Source organism: Pipistrellus hanaki, assembly GCF_964339955.1.
Source record: "Pipistrellus hanaki genome assembly, chromosome: 9".
NCBI classification, from domain to species: Eukaryota; Metazoa; Chordata; class Mammalia; order Chiroptera; family Vespertilionidae; genus Pipistrellus; species Pipistrellus hanaki.
Window position 1 is genome coordinate 15,703,672 of NC_140511.1, and position 22,104 is coordinate 15,725,775.

The 22,104-nt window shown below is 38.8% G+C and overlaps 2 protein-coding genes across 2 annotated transcripts in view; both read right to left on the reverse strand.

Moving 5' to 3' along the window:
• The window catches only part of CASP1 (caspase 1), a 63,891-nt gene that overhangs the window by 3,647 nt on the left and 38,140 nt on the right, over positions 1–22,104 (reverse strand). The gene's annotated exons all lie outside the window — the stretch shown is intronic.
• Positions 1,806–22,104, reverse strand: part of LOC311627608 (uncharacterized protein) — a 43,027-nt gene continuing 22,728 nt past the window's right edge. Inside the window, exons 10-18 of the mRNA XM_084894104.1 lie at positions 15,278–15,298; positions 14,461–14,724; positions 12,491–12,600; positions 11,479–11,652; positions 9,252–9,486; positions 8,223–8,366; positions 6,560–6,669; positions 4,080–4,183; positions 1,806–1,905 (exon numbers count right to left, since the gene is read on the reverse strand). Coding sequence (XP_084750230.1) covers positions 4,085–4,183; positions 6,560–6,669; positions 8,223–8,366; positions 9,252–9,486; positions 11,479–11,652; positions 12,491–12,600; positions 14,461–14,724; positions 15,278–15,298 — 1,157 coding nt within the window. The 3' untranslated portion in view covers positions 1,806–1,905; positions 4,080–4,084. The remainder of the gene's footprint in view (positions 1,906–4,079; positions 4,184–6,559; positions 6,670–8,222; positions 8,367–9,251; positions 9,487–11,478; positions 11,653–12,490; positions 12,601–14,460; positions 14,725–15,277; positions 15,299–22,104) is intronic.

The following is a 22,104-nucleotide window of genomic DNA, read 5'->3' on the forward strand; positions in this document are numbered from 1 at the left end:
TGCAAGTATATACACAAAAAAATAAGCTGTTTAATGTTTATTGATACATTTGTCTTTTTATTTCTTCATGGATTAATTTTGTTACTTTACCTTTTCTAGAAATTCATCTATATTATGTATGACGACAATTTTATAATTTTACTATATTTATTTTATTTGTATTTATGGTTCATTTTTATCTCAAATATTGTGTTTCTACTAATTCTTATTTTTCATACTCAAACTTACTGAATGTCGGCTATTAGTATTTTTTAAAGATCAGATTTTGCTTTTCTTGATATGCTCAATATTTTTTGTTTGTTTGTTTCAGGACATCTCAGTAATTTTTTGTGTTTAAGTTCTATTTCCATTTTTCTATTTCCTCATCAGTTCACTATTTTTATGACTTATCAAGTCTAATGCTTAGTTTATTTTTTTTTTATTTCTTGTTTTTATATGGTAACACGTGTATGCAGCTAGTATATGCATATGAGATATTAATATATATTTGTATATGTGTGCATTTTTTCCAACTGTATTGTGATGTGTGAAAATCTTTATGTTATTGGATTTTTAATATTACCACACAGTAGAAGAATGAATGCTCTATAATATGTGTTTTTAGATCTTTGTGAGGTGTCTCATGTTTTTACACAGACAGCCAAGTCCAGGAATATATGAATACATTGTGAATCTTTGTAGTGTAAGTTAACATGACAATTCAAAATTCAATTAACCCTTACAATTCAGAACTCTTATAGTTTATGTTTTTCATGGCTCTGCAGAGACAATGCACAACAGTGGTCAATAACTCAGATTTTAGAGAAAGTCAAATTGAGTTGAAATCATTCTGTAACAATCTACTAACTGAGTGACTTTTGGCAAGTCATTTAAACTCTGTATTAGTTTGTTTTAGTAGAGGTAGAATGGAGATATTGATAGTAATTACATTGCAGGGTTGCTGTGATGGTCAAATTGATTTCTTAAATATAAAATCCTTTACAGTAATCAAAACTATTAAAAATAATGTTAATATAGACTTAAATTATACAGAATTAATATTAAATATTATTGTTAAATTATTTTTAATAAATATTAATGATTATTTTTATATTTGAAACTGAGAGCAACTTATTTTTAATTCATTTCAGCTATGTACTAAAATATTTACTCAACATTCTATGTGTATATAACAGAAGTAGTACTGACTTAGTAGCTCTGATAGCCATGGTGGGAAAATTCCTCTACCAATGTTCACCTTTCCAGAAATTTTTATATTCTCTGTCCCATTGTTGACACTCCCCATTCTCTTTCCATATTTTATCAGATGATATTTGTATTTCAAATACAGTAAGGTCATCCCATATTGGACCAAATACCACATCATTTTAGACAATATCCAAGAGCTTGTTAAAGAATAAAGTTTGGAAATATGCAATCATCTGGAAAGAAAATAACAAGAAATTTAATTAATTGATAAAAAGATACATGGGAATAATTTGCTAAAATAATAGTTTACTGATGAAAATGTTATCTGGATCTATGATGTTGGTTTAATAATAAATCAGAAAACTTCTCTGAACCACACTACACGTGGGCTGGATGAGGATACAGCTGAGGAGCTGACCAGTTTATGTTCTTGTCTTCCACCTAGGCACAGCTGCTGAGGGACAGTCCCAGCCAGCTCTCTGCACTCAGGAAATGCAAGGAGTGTATGAGTCCTAAGCTGGAAAATGCAGATAGCTTACTCCACTTCATTTCCATACATCCACATTCTTCACTGAAATTCTAGTCTATTAAAGGACCCAAAGACACAGTTTATGTGTTTTCATTTTTTATTTAAATACAAAAGTTTAAATATGTATTCCATACTGGTAAAGGTGCTTTGAGAATTTGGTAAAGAAGGGCAGGACTGCCTGTAATTCTCTGTAAAAGAAGGGAAAAAATCAAAAAAACAAAACACAAAATACAGAAGGTGAGGATAGTAATTCCCAGAAGCCTTCAATCCGTCCCTGACCATCAGTCCCCTTTCATCATCTTCCATGTGCTTTTGCCACTTCCTTTACTCCAGTGACTGAAATATGGTAGCAACCATACTTGGGTATAAACTGTTGTTTGAATTTTAACCCTGCTATTCTGGCTTCTGCACTTGCTTAAAGGTGGGGTAGTTGCCTCAGCTTCCAGATTGAAACCTGGAGGCTAAGGCAATTTTCCTGTGCCTATGGACCAGGACCACAGGAGATTGATTCCCACTGACTCAGTAGCTTCAGGAGTAGAAACTGTAGATAACCTTTACAGATTAACCGCTGAGCTCTGCTTCTGTACTATCTGCTATCGCAAGATAGGGCCACACTCCAACGTCCAGCAGGACATGGCTGGGAATAACCCTGTGGGCTGTTCCCAGCCTTTAGAGTTTAGAATTTAGAACAAAGGAAAATTTTTGTGGTTTGGACCTTTAAAAGGACTGCCTACACCTGCAACAGCCCAGTCATGTGGACTCCACCTGTGTGTGCTGCTCTCGAGGCCCTCCTGGCCAATTCAATAAATCCTTGCCTTTTTTTTTTTTTTAATCAATCATCAGCCTCCGGTGGTCTTATTTTGAACCCAGGGTTCGACCGCACATCAGTGACCCTTACAGTATATTCAGAAAAGTTCACAGGGTGATGTTTGTAAAATCTAATTCGTTCTAATTTATCTGTTCACAAGAACTCAAAGGGTTTCCTATCTCACTCAGGATTACAGGTGATCATCAAGCTCATGTGACCAGACTTTTCACCATTTTCTGAATGTGTCTCTGCCATTGCCCCCAGTGCACTGCCTTTTGGCAGATCTTTAAAGATGTGAAGCACATTTTTGCCTCAGGGCATTTGTACTTGCTAGTCCCAGGGGTGCTAGAACACTGTTCTGCAGAGAATCACAAGGTTCACTAGCCCACTCTGCTCATGCCCTGTTCTGATTTATTTTATCACTTCTAAGGAGTCTTTCTTGAATGACATATCCATTATTAGTAGTACAAGATTCATCTTTTTTCATCATTTTAACCTCATTTTTTCTTCTACTTAGCTCTTACCACTCTCTCTCTCTCATATATATATATATATATATATATATATATATATATATATATATATGAGAGAGAGTGGTGTATATATATATATATATATATATATATATATATATATATATACTTGTTTGTGTATTTATAGTCTCTTTCCACTTACTAGAGAATGAGCTTTCAGAAGCAAAAGCAACATTTAGAGTAGTGAGATAAACTTTACTATAAAATATAATTTTAATCATGCTGTTGAAAGAGAGATTAACAATATACTTATAATATCGTGTGATATTAAGCTGTTATAAGTGAGTAAAGTAATAGTTGGGTCTAAATTCCTCAGACCCATTCTAAAATATATTTACCAAAAACAATAATTGTGTGTTAGTATTGCCATGGGTGCTAGAAAGGGTTTCAGAGCAGTAATTAAGGGTCAGAGAGCACACTCTGCAATCTACATTTTGAGAAATATCAGAGAATTAGAATCTACATCAACACAAGAATTACAGTCCAGGGTGTATTTTATATTGTTTTGGTATTAGGAACTCAAAGTCAGTAATGTGATATTTGCACTTAAAGGAACAATATCCTGCTTCAGTCACAGTAATCTCTATTTTATGTTTTTGTTTTTGCTTTTTCAGGATCTGAGGCAATGTTTAGTAACTCATTGTGTGTGTGTGTGTGTGTGTGTGTGTGTGTGTGTGTGTGTGTAAGCTAAGAGAGAGAGAAATATAAAATAACAGTGGAAGCATAAGTACATTTTTGTTTTATTAATTACTACCATGTGTCCTTGATTGTTTATAACTCCCTGTCTTGGTATAGCTTATCTCCTTGATTGGCTGACTGATTAACTGTTAATCAAATGAGAAGGATTCAGGTTCATATAAGTAGAGGAAAAAAATACCTATGAGTAACAACGAGTCTCTGAACTACATCAATAAGCAACATTAATTTTTCTACCCAAGCAATTGGCTGTCATTAGCTGTTGAACCTCATCACCAGTATTACGTTCCCATTTATTATACACATCAACAGCTTTGATCCTTACTATTTTCATTTTCCAGGAAAAAGATAGAAATATCTTGACATGGATAGTCTTTCAATGGTGGGCATCTGGGTTCTAATACCTGGCTTTTCGAATGATAGTTGTACCTTAAAAAAAAAAAAAGGTTCTAGATGAAACTTAAATCTTATCCACACTCAGAAAACATTTTGCACCATGAGCCAAAACAATTCTGGGAATGAATGGGACCAAGCCAATGGATATTCTAACTCTCTGTCACTGTTACCCTACTGTTTAGAAGTAGCTCCCATGTCGGAATTACTCTTTATCTCCAAATAAGCACCTCATGCCTAACCCCAGGACTTTCAAACTTCACTTTTCTATTTTGGGTTTCAGGTCCACAAATCTTAGCTGATCTCCTGGAGTCAATTCATGAGAACTGGATCTCAAAAATGTTCTACCTTCAACATGCAAGGTTAATCCTGAATTCAATAAGGCACTAACTCAAATATTGTTCCTAAAACAGGAATACAACAACTTTCACATCGTAACCAACAAGTTGACCTCTGAAGTTTATTCTCATGGACAGATAAATGAGATTCTATTAATACCATTGAAATTGGCTAGTTATTAACAATAGAACAGGAGCAGAGGGGAGAGACAAGACGCTTTAAGCATGTTATTTGGGCAGCTTCACCAGGAAGCTGCAATTTCATGGGCCCATTCCCTGTGGACCCCTGGGGGAAGGGATCTAACAAATGGGAGATGAAGGCACACACAAGGAGTTTGGGTTACAGGGGAAAGAGCCTCTCAGTGAAGCCTGGGGAGCAATGGATTTGGCTAGACTAGGCAGGCCAATTGAACCTGGCTCAAATTTGGAAATGCATAAACTAGTTGATAAAGAAGTTCCTTCACTGTGTGGCTCTCTTGGTTCTCATGCTCCTTTGGCTTTATTCCTGTCCCTGTTGTCTCCATAGCTGCATGGCCCACGGCCATGTGGACGTCACACATATTGGGCTATAACTGGTAACACAAATTAAGGTATCTTGTTGATCTATTATATTTGATTGTGGAGACATGGATCAGAACTCTGGACACTGGCTTTGATTTCAGAACTGCTGGAAACAAAATGGTACTTTCTTTCTTGGCAGGACAAATGGAAATGGGACCTTGGGAAATCAGGGGTATAACTGCACAGAAATGAAGCTTCCTATAATATATCACCTTCCCATGTATGTCTCAGAAATTTCCTTTACAGAGGATATTTCAACAAACCCATTCCCACAAGCAAATGGTAAGGATGAGGAAGTCTCCCTGCTGATCACACTATTTCTAGACTTCTCCTAGCAATGCCTTTGGAAGTACAATGTCTAATTCCTTCTCATCCAACAGGACTTAATTTCCAAAGTTCTCATTCATGGAGACCCTAACTAGTGTTACAATGCAATCTTGTCCTGTTTACTAAAGGCGGGTTCCTCTTTGCCCAGAGTGATACTGTACTCTACAGTTTTCTATTTAAAAACAACCATACAGCTCTAGCTGGTTTAGCTCAACAGATAGAGTGTGGGCCTGTGGACTAAAGCATCCTCTCTCATCATTTTTTCTTCTATCTCTCTCCCCTCTCCCTTCCTCTTCAAAATCAATAAAAATATATTTAAAAAAATAAAAAAACAGCCCTAGTGTCCCATCTTCTTAAAACACTAAAGGGAAAAATGTATTATACTCATGCATTGATTTATTGAATGAATATTAATTCCTATGTACTAGCATGTTGAGGTGTTGAGCAAATTCCTGTCTTCATGAAACTTGCATTCAAGTGAATAAGTACAGGTAAAAGCAAACATAATATATGCCTAAAGAGTGGTGGTCAGAAAGATGGAAGAAAACAGATTAGGAGGGAGGGGGGAATAAGGAATTGCCTGAGGTGATAAAGGAATTTGGTCTTCCTCTCTGGACCAAACTATTCAAAGAATCCCTTCTCCTTTTCTCTCTTTCACATGCTCTCAGTCTTTTGTTATGGAGCTTCTCACAATCTGTGAAGACACATGTGTTTGCTGGCCTACTTGTTTAGTATCCATCTGTCTCATAAAATGGTCCTGAGTAGTCTTATGACACAATATGTCATTTACGCCAGAGTTACAGGTTATAAATAATTAACAAATACAAAAACACCCAGTATGTTTTTTCCCCCAATAAAGTAAGACATAGAAACCACCTCAAAATACTTTCCATTCCTGGACTTTAAAAATATGTATACCCCATAATAAATGAGCTTCATGTTCAAATATTTTATTCTATTTCTATCTCATGCAATTATGGGGTGAAATTTACTTTTCCTAATTCGGATGTCAACCCTTGCATAGTAGAAGGCAGGCACTGTTCTACTTTTGTTTGCCTGACAAAGCCTGTCATTATTATTTGAAATAAGAATAATAGTAAAGCTTTCTGAACACACACACACACACACACACACACACACACACACACACACACACAATTCGAAAAGGCAGAAGAAAAAAGCTTACTTTCCGAAATACTTCCTCGAGATGAAGGCACCAAGAATACTGTTGGAAGCATCTGATTAACTGTGAGATGAAGAGAGAACCTGTACTAGGGTCTCTCCAGGACACGTTATCTAGGAAGATAAGGGGTGGTTAGCTTTGGGCTGTGCCCTTGAATGTTTTCTTTTATCACACATTTGTTTTATGTAGTTTTTGTGCTTTTTAAGCATAGTTTTGGAATCAACTTGACAATTTAAGGGAAACACATGTCTACATCAACTAATTTTCCAAAAAGAAATATATATATATATATATATATATATATATATATATATATATATATATATATATATATATATATATATACTGGCAGAGATTTTACTGAAGGAATAACTCACAAGGATTTCATAATGATTGCATTATATTCTTGGAACTGACTCTTACTAGGTGCTTCATGCTCATTCACTAGGTTTTAAAAAGAGGCTTGAGAGATAGCTAAACGTATCCTATTTTACAGAGGAAATAATGGATGCTCAGAGGATAAAAGAATTTCCCCATGCTTATACAGTAAGCAACAAAAAAATGGCTCCCTGGCTTCCAAGTTGTTTACAGAGTACGTAGAAGACTCTTTCACAATAGTATAAGCAAGATAGGTGAACAAATCCAAAGGAAGCTTTAAGAGGGGGATATCTTTATAGCATAAATTGTGGTGACGTGGTATAAATTATATGCAAACTCACTGTGTTATATACATTGAGTATATATAGCATTTTGTATGTCTGTGAAAACTCCATGAGCCCTGACTGGTATTGCTAAGTTAGAGCATGATCTGCACACTGAAGAGTCTCAAGTCCAATTTCTGGGCAAGGACACAAACCTGGGTTGCAGGTCAGATCCCTGCCCCCTGGTCAGGGGGCTTGTGGAAGGCAACCAATTGATGTGTCTGTCACATGGATGTTTCTCTCTCTCTCTCTCCCTTCCCTTCCCTAACCTTATTTTCCACTGTCTCTAAAAGTAATGGAAAAAATATCTTAACTCCTTGAGTGAGGGAAGAAAATAAAAAATAAAAACCTGCATGAAATGGTTTCAAAAAGAAAAGATTTAAAACAAAATTTGCAAAGTAGGAACATTCAAATGTGAGAGGCTTCTTAAGATGACTACCTAGAGGTCAAGGACTAAGCACTGATCCCTATTATTAGGCCTGCTAAGCCCAGAGCATAATTTTCCTCCTCTTTTTAAGGATCTCCTCCTGCAGAGCCAAGCAATGGCTCCCTCTAAAGAGCATCTAATGAGAACCAAAGAGAAAAGGAGCTGCTGTTGGTAATTTAAGGAGGGCAGCCAGTCCCAGGATCCATTAAATCCCTATTCAAAATGTTAAATAGATTTGATATAAAATAGAATCAAATTTGTTTTTTAAATGGTATATGGGGATCTGATTTCTTGTATCGGGATGTTCTAATATCTGGTATATCTTTGACCATAAAGTGCACAACTTATAATAAAAGTACAGTTTTAAAAAGTGGAAATATAGACCCTCTGTTTCCATAGATCAAATAAATGTAAATGGTTTCGAAAGCCCTCACAATAGGTCTTATGCCCTGCTGCAGGGATGCTATTGCATTATTCTAGACTCATTCCCAGGGGGCCATAAGGCCCACAAACCCTTGTCTATAACTGGAAGACCTACGTGGGGTTGAGGAGCAGAAAGCAATGAAGTCCTTCTCCACGTGAGCTTTGTAAACAGCATCGTCCTCCAGGCTCTCAGCTGACTGTGAAGAGCTGTCCATCACGGCTGCTGGAGAGTCACTGACCCACGTTTCCCCACGGTTTTCTGTAGAGACATTAACTTTGTGCAAACTGTGTGCCTCCCTCAGTATGGCTGTCACATGGTCTACCTCATTCTTTTGAAATGTTTATTCTCACCAATTTCACACACACACACACACACACACACACACACACACTCACACACACACACAAACACAAACACACTAAATAAACCCTTGCCCCATACATATACCATGACCTTTCTCTACTGTCTTTGAACAATGTGCCAATTAATAGTGGCAGCATCTTACCAGCAAATAGTGATAGTACCAGAAAACTGGAAGAACTCCTTTCCTAAAGAAGAGCAAAGGACTTAAAACCGTATCTGCATAATTTCAGAGCCTGGTTACCACTTTTCAGGTAGCTAAATCTGCTTTTTCCTCCTAACACTACTCCTAAATGCTAGGAGGCCACTGGAAGTCGGCAAAAACAAAGGAAATGTTGACAGCAATGCCAAGTGCCCACATTTCCCTACTCACTTCCTTTTCAATAACACCCGAGGGGATAGAATGATGCTCCTATAGAACAGCCCCACTTTCCAAGGGAATTCTTCTCAAGCCAGAGAATGTCAACATGCCTGTAAGATATTGGCCAGTAGGGCTGTCATTAACATGACCTTATTCCAAGGTTTAAATATTTGTGTTCAACTTTGAATTATGGATTTTGAAAATCTCCTTCACCATTACTTTGGGTTAAATTGATTAGATATTTCTTAGCAGAAAAAAAAAAAATCTCTTATGGTACCAATACCCTGTGGAGTTTCCCAAGAATTTGACTGACTTCATTTTCCCTGAATGTGGTCTAGGCTTGTTTCCCCCACAAGCAAATCATACATCACAAAGCACTGCAAAGCCCTCATGCCCTTTAGATTTTCCCTGTCAGAACTCACCACCTCTGCAGGCCTGGACAATGATGACCTTAGGCTTGTCCTTGAGACTGGGGCAGTTGCGATTGTTGAATATCCGAAAGATGGTGTCATAAGGCAGCACGTCTGGGTGTTCATCGCTATGCCCAGTCCCACAGAGTTTATCCAGGAGGCCATGAGACATGAACACCAGGAATGTGCTATCTGAGGTGCTGTGCTCTTTTTGGGAAGCGAATGTCACCAGCACTGACTCCATCTCCTGAAAAAGGCCACAGAATGTTACTCTAAAACAGAGGTTCCCAAACTTGTTTGCGCCATAGACCCCTTGCAATGTTTTTCGGTTTTGGGTAGACCCCCTACTTACCTGATATTGATTTTTTTGTAAATTTCTAACTGTAGTGAAGTTTAGTGTTAAAATTTAATAAAAAATAATGTACCTACTTTTCTCCGGCATTCTCAAACAAAATAACACTGATTCACTATAATTTGTATGATAAACTACCAGTTTATATTTTTTTAAATATTTTCTCAGCACTTTCCTATTCAAGATTCAGGAAACGAATGAACGTATTTTTCTCACATTCATATTTATAAAGTGATGAATTGAACAAGTCGGTGCAAGTTCGCGAAGCTTTGAGACAAAAATTGGCAAGAATGTTTACTGCGCGTATGCTTGTAACAAGATGATACTGGTATATCGTTATGTGCAGGTTTTTATCCTACAACTTACACAATGTTATAAACATATATAATAAATTTTTTACTTCATAGGTACTTTTATAAATAATTTATATGTTTTTATATTATAAGATAATATGATGTAAGTAAATAGGTACTATCAGTGTATGTTGAGATCCACTATCGTGGACCCCCATTTTCATTTCATGGACCCCCAAATTTTTTTTTCGCTGACATAGACCCCTTGCAGGTTGTCATAGACCCCTGGGGGTCGATATAGACCACTTTGGGAATCACTGCTCTAAAAGGACCAGCATTACCATCAAACTGATCACCCATTTGTCCTGAGCAGTATAAGAGTCATCTAAAATGTTCCAGTCACTGTGCTTCAGATAGTGGTGCTCAATGATAGTTTGGTTTGTCTTCTGACAGTGGAGCTGAAGGACCTGCTCCTGCTAACATTATATGAGCTACCCTCTTTCTTCTCACCAATTTCACACACACACACACACACACACACACACACACACACACGCTCACACACACAAACACACAGATACTAAATAAACCCTTGCCTCACACACATACATTTGATGTCTTGATGTCTTTTACATTTGTTTATTTTCACTCACATACTTTTTTCTTTCTATCTCTGTCTTCTGTCTAATTACTTAATAGGAGGCATACATCATAAATGTATCATACCACTTCCCTTCAACATCCCTTGCCACTGTACTTAGGATAACATCAACTTTTTGACATATGTGTACTCCCTTCTGCCACCCTCTCTAGGCTCTCCTTACCCTGATATTTTTGTAGATTTCATGTGCCAGTTTCTTATGTAGTTCAGACTTCTCATGATAGTCATCCTTATTGGAATGTACTGTATTCACATGTTCCCAGACCTCTCTTGTTACTGGTAGTCATCTGTGAGGTCCCATACTATCTCCTGACAAGGCTTTTCCTAACAGCTCCATCAAAGCAATTACTCCCCACTCACCAATGCACTTTCATGTTGTCTTTTCTTTTTCTATTTACTTTTAATTTCACTCTTATAGAGAGACACAAGACACATCAAATCTCTGAAATTTTCTGTTTTTCTTTTTATATGATTGACCCCTGACCAGTAACCTAAATCAGTTTGAACTTGGAATATCCTGTCTCATTCACAGACCTACCCTCAGCATCAAAAATAGGCTCTGGGCCCAAGTTAGGACTCAATATTTACATAGTGAGTACATTCCTTTTGAACATTCATTACTGTAGAATTTCCTGGGAATATTGGGTATTAATCCTAATCACCCCACTTTGGATATAAGAATTATGTGGGTATGAATGCCAGTCACTTTGTGTAGTTTTATGGAATGAAGGATATTTGGAGCTCAAAGGAGACAGAGAGTTCCCCTTTCTAATAATTTCATTTTATAAACACACATACTCACATGCATGTGCACACACAGAGAGATATGTGGCCTAAGGTTGGTAAAGTATCTGGCTATCATTATAAAGTTAATTTGTTAGCAGGAGGGTGTGTAGAATATGTGCTTGTTTGGGGTGGCTGAGGTACCCGTACCATGGCTGTGAGGTTCTCTTCCACAGTCACACTGTAGCCGAGGCCCACAAGCAACTCTTCCATCCCTGTGATGTCAAGTTCAGCTCCCTTCCTGGGCTGAAGATGATCAAACTCTCCATTGCATATGATAAGAGCCAGGCGAGTGCGGCTCATTTTCTCCTTTATTGGATAGATCTGCAGGAAATTGATATACAGTGAGTTTAATTTACCTTAATCTCTATTAAACTTCCATATGCTTATCTCTGTTGCTTTTTTATAGGCTCATAGATCTGCAGTATCCCCTCTCTTATTCCAGAGACCTGATTTTTTCTTTGTAATTGATTGAACTGACATAAGAAGCGAGAATTAAAAGTGATTTTGCACTTTCAGATTACATAAAAATAGACCGATAAATAAAAGAATATAATTTATTTTCCAAGAGCCCAGAAGTGGACCTAGAACATATTTGGGATTTTTATGCAAGAATCTTGAAGAGACTGGAGCAATTATAACCATAACCTTCTCCTCTCTCTTCTCCACCTTGACAAATCATTCTCAATATTCAAGGTTCAGATCAAATTTCATAAAAATCAGGAGACATTTTCAACTGACTCCAGCTAAAAATAAACACCTCAAAGATGCTCTGCCTTTGTAACATCATTATTTTAGTATTATTTTTAACACATCAAGATAAAATAATACTAAAATAGGTTTAAAGCTTTAATTTTAGTTTAAGTCATGTTTTGTGTGTAGGCTTTTCAACTAGTATGAAAATAATTACTAAATATTTTGATCTACAGCTATAGCCTAATTGTAAAAGTCTGAAAGAGAGAAACTATATTTTGTCAGGGGATTGAAAGAAAATTGCAATCTGTGTGAGGCTATCTGAGTTCCTTCTTGCTCAAAGCAGCTATGAAAAAGGTTGGCATTGTCCCCACCGTACCACTTTGTAATTAGTGCTTTAGGAAATCATATACTTAGTCAAAGCAAGTCTTTCTCCCCTTTTCTCTATTTTATGGATAGAACACAGTACCTCTCCAGCCCTTTCTTTACACACTTTCAGGAAATATTCATGAGTACAAAGCTTGAGGGTATCTGTAGTTTCTGCTGACTCAGCTGGCCCAATTCTTTCTGGATGACCTGCTGGACATATCACATGACATCATATGATGTAAATTTTAATATCTGCATCAATGCATCCTCTGAGGTCACAATTCATTATGCTTGTCAATTTCAAGAGAAAAAAAATTAAAGGTTCTTAAAGTTTTTATAAAGATCTTAGTATAACAATACACACCTTAGTAGTTTAATCCAGAAATTCTAAAAATTGGCATGACCTAACAAATGTGAAATACCCTGAGTTTTCATCCCATAGTAACTATTGAAGACAATATTTCCATAGAAAAACATGGTCCTTTTACCTGCTCTGAATGAGGGAGAGCCATAGGCTGTCCCTCAAAATGCTCAGTCCAAGGGGACAGATAGCAGCTTGTCCCGCCCTTCCCATCCAGACTGCTGGACTGACTAACCAGCAATAATTTCAAAAACGTTTTCTGGAGAGGGCCTTGTGGTGTACATGTCAAGAACTTTTTTTCAGAAAGATCTCTCCCATTAGAGCCATTCAAATAAGTCATCTAATTACCACATTATGTGGCCTGGAAAACAATTGCCAAGTAGATGAGAGAGAGACAAAGGCATGACAGTCTGCCTGAGGAGCCATCAGCTGGCCAGCAGCTAGGCGATGCCTCCTGTTAGCTTCATTCTAGTGGTTTGTCCAAGTGCCTCTAGAACTCAAGGACTATGACCTGAGAGGAGTGAGGCAAGGAAGAATAAACTTTGGCTACTATACAATTACTCCCAACTCTTATTGTTAGTTATTGATTATCTTTAATTTGGGGGAGTGTTATATGGGATAAAAGGTATTAAAAGGAAAACAGAAATTTGCATGCATGCCTATAAGCATAACCAATGGACACAGGCAACAGAGTGTGAGAGTGAGGGTAGGATTAGGGTGTTGGGGGGAGGGGGAAGTGGGGAAATAACCACACATTTGTAATACATTAATTAATAATAATAATAATAAAATAAAACATAAAAAAGAAAACAAGGAGTTACCCAGAGATGAACTTTTTGTATGTCAATAAGCCAGGCATAGGCTTTCCCTAGTCCCAGAGAAAAAGATGTCTTGCTTTCAAAGAACCACTTTTCCTCTGATTGGATATGGGAAGCATAAAAGAGACCAGTGGTTGAGGGTTTCCAGAGCTCCCATCTAGGCTGTGGGGGGACTTAGGGACTTTGGAGAGAAAGGGCAGGTGAGATGCCTGTCTGTCTTGTATCAGGAGGATGTGAGGTCAAGGTCGGGCCTTACACAATGGTTTTCAGCCTAGTTCCTTGCTAGTGGACAACACATGCAAAAAAAAAAAAAAAATGCAAGAGGGCAATCAAATGAAAGAGTCCACATTTAAAATTCTTGCTTTTCTGTTCAACATTGAATTTATTCTCTGAGTGCTTCACCATCATTGAAATATTTCATTCTTCCTGGAGAGCAAACATTTGGAGAGAAATTATAAAACTACTCAATGACAGAACTTAAGTCTTCATCTCAGATAATTATATATTTTTCTAGGGATTCCTAGACTTAAGTAATTAGCTGACCAATTAACTAACTAGCTAACTAACTAAATAAATAGATAAAGTGCCTTGCCAGGAAAACTAGAGAACTGGTATGAAATTTATCAGACTATTCTATAAACTTCAACAACTGAGTTACCATATACTCAGGATGGGATGTGAGTTTTAATTCAAAGAAAGACTCTGAGGCTAAAGGAATAGGAATAAAGAGTGAGGAGACAGGGCATATACAATAATGTCACTGACTTAGAAATGGGGCCCTGAAGCCAGAGGTAAAGAAGCTGTCTGCAAACTAAAATGACCAATGAAGACATCCTATGTGGGTCAAAGACACGTGGCCTGTGTGGACTTTAGTCGAGTTGTAGGCCTTACCTGGGAGCTCCATCTTCTCTGCAAGGTGGGAGTCATTTCTACAAATGAGAGTGATACACACTTGGCTTGCCTGGGGCCCTTTCCGACTGACTGAATCAATCAAAGCTCGGGCCTTATCCATAACTGTGGCATTTTCCTTTTTTATTTTCTCCATCTCCTCCAGGTTCAGCACTCTTTCATGAAATAAGTTATCCAACAAGACATTTATCGTGGCCTCAGACACTGATTCGACAAAAACCTTCCTCTTCTTCTTCAGGTCTATGTCTGTTTGAAGCACAAGAATTCCTCAAGTCACTAAACAGCCTCATTTTTTTTCTTAAGTCAGCAACAGGGAAGAGCCTCCTTTAGACTTAGTCCATACAATGCCTCTCCCCATGCAGTTCAGTCATCCTGAGCTACCCTCATCTCTCACTCTTCCCTCTGTGTTACCCATGTGCTCACTGAGCGTCTGAAGTCTGAGATTTACTGTGGGTGACTCCTATTTATTCACCTCTGATTAATAAAAGAAGGAAACAGTAGGGGGCTATTTCCCTTGGGGACAACAGCTGCTGGTACCCATCTCAGGGGCATCCTGCACCCTTTGTCAGAGAACTCAGTTAAGTCTTTGGGGCCTTTCTCTACTTCCCTTTCTCCTCCCTCCTCTTTCTTCTCCCTCTGTTTTGTTCTCCTAGTTAACCTAAACGTTCACAGAATCTAATTATGGCTTCCCAAAAGCCAGCCACTTTCAAAAATTTCCCCCAAGATGTATCCTTCTAGTAAATAACAACAACAACAACAACAAAACAACAAAAAACACAACAAAACCCTCACAACTCACCGGCCATGGCTTTTCTCTCTTAGCCTTGAAATGCAATTTGAAACCGAAAGCATGTTCCACCTCCTTTTAAACAGGCTAGTACACATATCAGGAAATACCAACTGCTCATTTATTTATTCTCTGAAGTAATAATCTTATTGCTTAACTTTGGATTGCATCAGTGTTTATATCCTGGGAAAATTTCTTTCACCAGCACTGGATGAGGCTGGGCTAGGAAGGGAGTGGAGCCTAGAGAATAAGAAAGTAAGGGAAAAGTATGCATTCACTTGAACTCACTCAATGATGAATCTCTCATTCATGAGGAAGTGTGATCTGGAAAGTAACTTCTCCTTTGGTGTCTTAGTCCATGTACAATACTGCAACAAAATGCCACAGACTGGGTGGCTCATCAACAAGAAGACTTTATTTCTCACAGTTCTGCATTTGGAAGCATAAGACCAGGTGCCAGCATTGGTGGATTGTGGTGAAGGCCCTTTTCTGGCTTGCAAACTTCTGACTTCTCACCATGACCTCACATGGCAGAAAGGGTGAGACAGCTCTTTGGAATCTCTGTTTTAAGGATGTCAATCCCATTCATGAGGCTTTTGCCCCCAAGATCAATTCAACTTCTAAAGACCTCAACTCCTAAAACTGTCACCATGGGCCTTAGTTTAGCATCATCTGAGTATTGCAGGGACATATACATTCAATCTATAGCATTTGGAGAAGTAGAACCATTGTGATCCGTGTCCCCTTTCTGCAGATCTGCTGTGTCCTCAGAGCTATGTGTTTCTGAGAAGCAGCTCTGCTCTTAGGACTGGAAACATTTTTCACCAGAATCAAATATTTTCTTATCTACCACCTTTTCTTTTCAGATGTTTCTGTTTTGTGGGATACTGCAGAGACTAATGGCTCAGACTCTGGACTCAGAAAGTCTGGTAGCACTTTAACCATCCTTTCTTGGGCAAGGTATTGAATTTTCCCATGCTTTTGGTTCCTCCATTGGTAAAATGACTAATAGTACATACCGACACACCTTTGAACATTAAGTGAATGAAAATGTGGAAATTGCAAAGCACCTAATTAGCATATTATGTTATTATTTGTTATTAATATTATTTTTAATTGAAATATTTCTAAACTAGAGGCCTGGTACACAAATTGTGCACTGGGTGGATGTCCCTCAGCCCAGCCTGCCCCCTCTCACAGTTTGGGAGCCCTCAGGAGATGTCCTACTGATGGCTTAAGCCTCCAACCTACTGGGAGCAGGCCAAAGCCACAGTCTGGCCAAGGTGGCTAGGAGCGACACTCTCTGGCAAGACTGGCCTCAGACTTAGCAGCACCACACTCTGCTAGGGGCCTTGTTCCCAGGGCAAGAAGGCTCCCAGCGCAGGCTATGTGGTGTGTTTGCCTGAAAACCTCCAGCAGGAGTGGCCTTTGAGCTGGGTTGCACCAGGGCTGGATCCAAGACTGCTCAGAGCTACTCCCAGCCCTGGAGTGTGGTGTGTGTTCACTGTAGCTCTGAGCTGGTCGTGAGGCAGCCTCTTGAGCTGGTCCTGATATCCTGGCCTAATTTGCATATTTCTATTTTATTACATAGAATTAAATAGCCAAGGTTAGTTATTTGCATCTAGTTAAATTTCTCTCTTGGGAGAATCCTCCTGCATCTCATTCATTCATTCACTTAGCTTATATATCTGGATGACCTACTCCATGTTAGACACTCCTCTAGGTTCCAGGGGCTCAGTCCACACAGCCAATGGTAACTTGCCTCATGACTTTGCATTCAAGGTGAGAAGACAAACATGAAACCGATGTATACCTGGGATAATGTGAGAGTATAGGAAGTGCTAAGGAGAAGTTAATTAAGAAAGCAATTGATGAAATATGGAGGATGTTAAAGATGAAGACAGAAGAACATAGGAAGGCCTAAAGAAGTCACTGCTTTTTGTAAGCACATATTTAATTGCTTGACTCAAAATTAACACAACATAACCAATTTATTTTAGAAATCTGGTTGATGGAAGATAGACTAATAAAATGGCTATTAGTCTTTCAAAGTTATCAATTTATTTACCAAAAATATCGATGGGAATATTACTTTAGTTTCTTAGGAGAATAATAACCCAGAGTTCCTAAAACATTCAGCATTGTGTGTGTGTGTGTGTGTGTGTGTGTGAGAGAGAGAGAGAGAGAAAGAGAGAGAGAGAGAGAGAGAGAAAGCAAAATGCAGGACATATCTAAATTAAATGTTATTAGCTGCAATAGTGCCGTTTTACTATTAGAAGCAAACTTACATTTTGACACATGGGCCACCAGTTTCTTGCTGTGATCTAGGCTACTTGTTAAATTTTTTTTTTTTTCATTAAAAACACCCACTGTGTAGATTTTAATCTAAGATTTGCATCACTGTGTTTTCATTTTTACTTTGCTACTTACCCAATCCAGTATGCAGCACAATCTTGTGACCCTTGGCACAGGGACACAGGGAAGCTTGTTGTAGGGAAGCAGCAATTGCATGTGTTTCACTTCCTGTATACATTTATATTTATTCATTTATTTCTGAAATGCCTTAAGGATTTCACATGAGGGTTTCTCTACAAGCCAGAGCTATACACTGATGAGTTGAAATATGCTGAGGTAGCATTTCAGCCCCAGTGAGCCTCCCTCACCCCCCCGTAGGAACCCCCACCTTGATTGGGGGCATGACCAGCCTGAAAACCCACCATGGCCCCTTGCCACAGCTGTCCCAGCTTTCCAGGGGGACCTCCATCCTGATTGGGAGAATGGTCCTCCTTCAAAACCCTCACTGGGCCAGCTCTCAGCACAGCAGGGACCCCCACCTCTATCCAGGAACCCATATGGATGGACCAGCTGGCCCCCAACAGTGCACTGGGACTCTATCCTATATAATAAAAGGCTAATATGCAAGTTGATCCTAATGGCGGAACAACCAGAATGACTGCTCCTCCAGTCACTATGAGGTACACTGACTCTTTTGGTTTCTTACCTAGGCCAGCAGGCCTCAATCACCCAATGGCAAACAGGGAACCAGGGTTTGTGGTGGGGGACATGGGTGGCACCAGGCCAAGGTCCCGAACCCACCAGTCAACTCACACACAGAGGGAAACCTATGACTGGGGCGGGGCTGGCGAGGGGGTGGAATGGCCCACCTCTCAGTTCCTCCCCCTGGCCAGCAGGCTCTGATTACCTGATGGCAAATGGGGAACTGCAGGTTGGTCACAGTGGGGGTCGGGGCTGGCTGCGGGTACCAGGGAGGATGGCAGTGGTCCAAGGCTAGGCCTTGGGACCATACCAGCTTAAGAATTTCATGTGCTGAGCCTCTACTTTATATATAAAACATTGCATTTATTTAATGTAAAATTTTTGATGCGTTTAGAAATATAGCTACACTCATGGTACCATTAATACAAAGTCTAACATTGTACAGAGTTCTGTAAATTTTATATTCAATTAATTCATCTGTTTCTTAATGTAATGTGCTTTCTGAATCTTGTTGAAAAATTTCCCTAGCTAAATATCATAAATACTAGAGGCCAAGTGCTTGAAATTCTTACATGGGGGAATGTCCCTTAGCCCTATCTGCACCCTCTCCATCTGGGACCCCTTATGGGATTTAGGGATCAGACCTAAACCAGAACTTGGAAATCCCTCTCACAATCCAGGACCACTCACTCCTAACAGCTCTCCTGCCTGCCTGCCTGATTGTCCCTAAACACTTTGCCATGTAGGCTTTTATTAGTATAGATATTTTTCTATATCTTTTCTTCTGATAACTTAAAGGATTTGCTATTTATATTTAGGTCTTTACTCCATCTAGTATATTCTTTTGTGTATGGCTTCAGATACAAAGTGTGTGTGTGTGTGTGTGTGTGTGTGTGTGTGTGTGTTTGTATGTGTGGGTGTCTATAAAATAATATCTTCAGTCCCTCATTATTTTATCTCTGCAACATGACATGTTTTATATTATTCATTTCCAACCTTTTGTATATATCTATATGTCTACCCATGTGCCAAGCAGATCTTATGATTTGTTTTCGGGCACTCTCCCAACCACTTTTTAATTATTTTTTTTCTTAGATATTGTTACTACTTAACCTTCTAAACAAAGAGTACAGATAATTTGTCGAGTTAAAAAAAAAACAAAGGGTTAAATTTTCTTTGGCACTCTGTTGTGTTTATAGATTAGTTTGCGTAAAAAATTAAAAACATTACACTTTTCTTCTTAATTATGTGGCATATCCCTCATGCTAGCTAAATCTTTACCTATGTCACTCTAATTTCTTAAAGTAGTTTTCCATATATACTTTATAACTATTTGTTTACAATTTCTTTAAGTACTTTGTAATGTTTATTGCTATTGCAAATAGAGGCTGCAAAAGCAAAAATAATTTCTACTTGTAAGTCTTTTGAATAGAAAATGGTATTAATGTTATATATTTATCAAAATTCTTACAAATGTGGGGACTTTATTATTAATTCTAAGAGATTTCAATAAGGAATTCTGATCAAGGTGGCCACATAGGTAAATGTGGTTCTCAAATCCTCCCACAATCACATAAAATTACAACTAAACTACAGAACAACCATCATTCAGAGCAACCTGAAATCTAGTTGAAGGAAAATCCTAAATTAGGGGTTTAAAGAAGAAACCACATCAAGATTGGTAGGAGCGGGCCTGGTTGCATTCCCGCACAGAACAGGCTGGTCGCATTCCCACATAGAGCAGATGAGGAAGGATATCTGTCTGCAGAGGTCCACTCTGAGAATCAAGGGGTCCCGCGGACATACCAAGGCCTGCAGCCCAGGATTCCATTGGCAAGAAGAGACGTTCCCCTTACTTCAGGCTATGAAGTCCAGTAGAGATTGTGGCTGAATGACATGGAGGGCTTCTGGAGTCCTAAGCAGTTCCTTTTAAATGGACTGTGAGTAACCCTATCAGGATTCACTGGTTCTGAATTTCAGCACTGGGACAACAGCTTGAAAGTCATCAGGGACATACAGGAAGGAACTGAATCGTCTGGCATCAGAGTGAGAGGTGTGGGCAGCTTTCTGCCAGACGAAGCACTGGCAGAGGACATTGTTTCTTTTCTGAGACCCCCTCCACAGAGCCTGCAGGCACCATACATGAATCTTCATTAACCTGCCTCACACTGTCTGCCCTGCCCTGGTTATTCCCTTTATCTCACCATACCCAACTTCTGCCAGCGTCCCACCCCCATGTCATTTCCAGAGGCTTTTTCTTTTCTTTTTTTCTTTTTTTAAATATTTTTATTAAATTATTATCTGTGTACATATCTTAACATTGCCCCCCCCTCCCATACATACCCTCCCTCCCCAGAGTTTTGTGTCCATTGGTTGTACTTATATGCATGTATACAAGTCCTTCGGTTGATCTCTTATCTCCCCCAGATATCCCTACCCTCCCAGCTGTAATTTGACAGTCTGCTTGTTGCTTTACTGTCTTTTTATCTGTCTTTTGGATCATCAGTTTATAATGTTCTTTAATATCCATAAATGAGTGAGGTCATGTGGTATTTCTCTTTCATTGACTGGCTTATTTCACTCAGCATTGATGTTCTCTAATTCTATTCAGGTTGCTGCAAATGATGAGAATTCCTTCTTTTTTATGGCAGCATAGTATTTCATTGTGTAGATGTACCATAGTTTTTTTTTATCCAATCCTCTGCTGTCGGGCACCGAGGCTGTTTCCAAATTCTAGCTATTGCAGATTGTGCTGCTATGAACATAGGGGTGCATATATACTTTCTGATTGGTGTTTCTAGTTGCTTGAGATATATTCCTAGGAGTGGGATTATTGGATCAAATGGGAGTTCCATTTTCAGTTTTTTGAGGAAACTCCACACTGTTCTCCACAGTGGTTGCACCAGTCTGCATTCCCACCAGCAGTGCACGAGGGTTCCTTTTTCTCCGCAACCTCACCAACACTTGTCATTTGTTGATTTGTTTCCAGTGGCTTTTTCATAAATGTGTCCACTCTTGTCTCATGCTTCAGACATTTCTAACAACTCTCTAATAAGCAGCATCATGCCTCTGCATACACTGTACCACTTTATATGTGGCCCCAGGCCCAGCACTAGCAATAGCTGGCCCTGGTTCACATGTGCCCTCTCTTAAGCACCTTCAAGCCCAGCACAAGTAACAACTATTTGCAGATTATTCTGTAGCATGTGTTGGGTGGCCCAAGGTAAGGCAGAGCCAATCACTAATTTTGCATCTCTTGGAAGACCCTAGAGCCAGTTTCCCCTGCGAACAGCTTCAAACTACACTGGATTACAACACACTCTACTCCATAAGGGACACAATCACCAGCAGACTTAGTGGGCACCAAAGCCTCACTGAATGAACTCCTATTCTGTAGGATCCACACCTCTGTTATAGTGGCAGCTGGTCCTCTAAGGGGCAACGAAAAGTAATTAAGACTCAACTTCAACTGAAGAGGTGTGTACCTGGAGCACCTATCTTGGGTTACTGTGGAGGCAGTGCCACTGGGCCTTACATGACAACTACTATACAACACCACTCTACTAATTTCAGCTCTGCCTAAAACATAAAGAGAAGCAGCCAAAATGGGGATACAAAGGAACAGATCACAAGTAAAATTACAGGAGAAATATCCAAGAAAAGAACTAAATAAATGCAAGCAAGCAAACTACCAGATACAGAATTTAATACAATGCTCTAGAAACTTAGTGAGTAAAAGGAACTTAAGCAGCATGAAACACACACACACACACACACACACACACACACAAAAAAAAAAACAACAAACAAACAAAAAAACACACAAACAAACAAAAAACCCC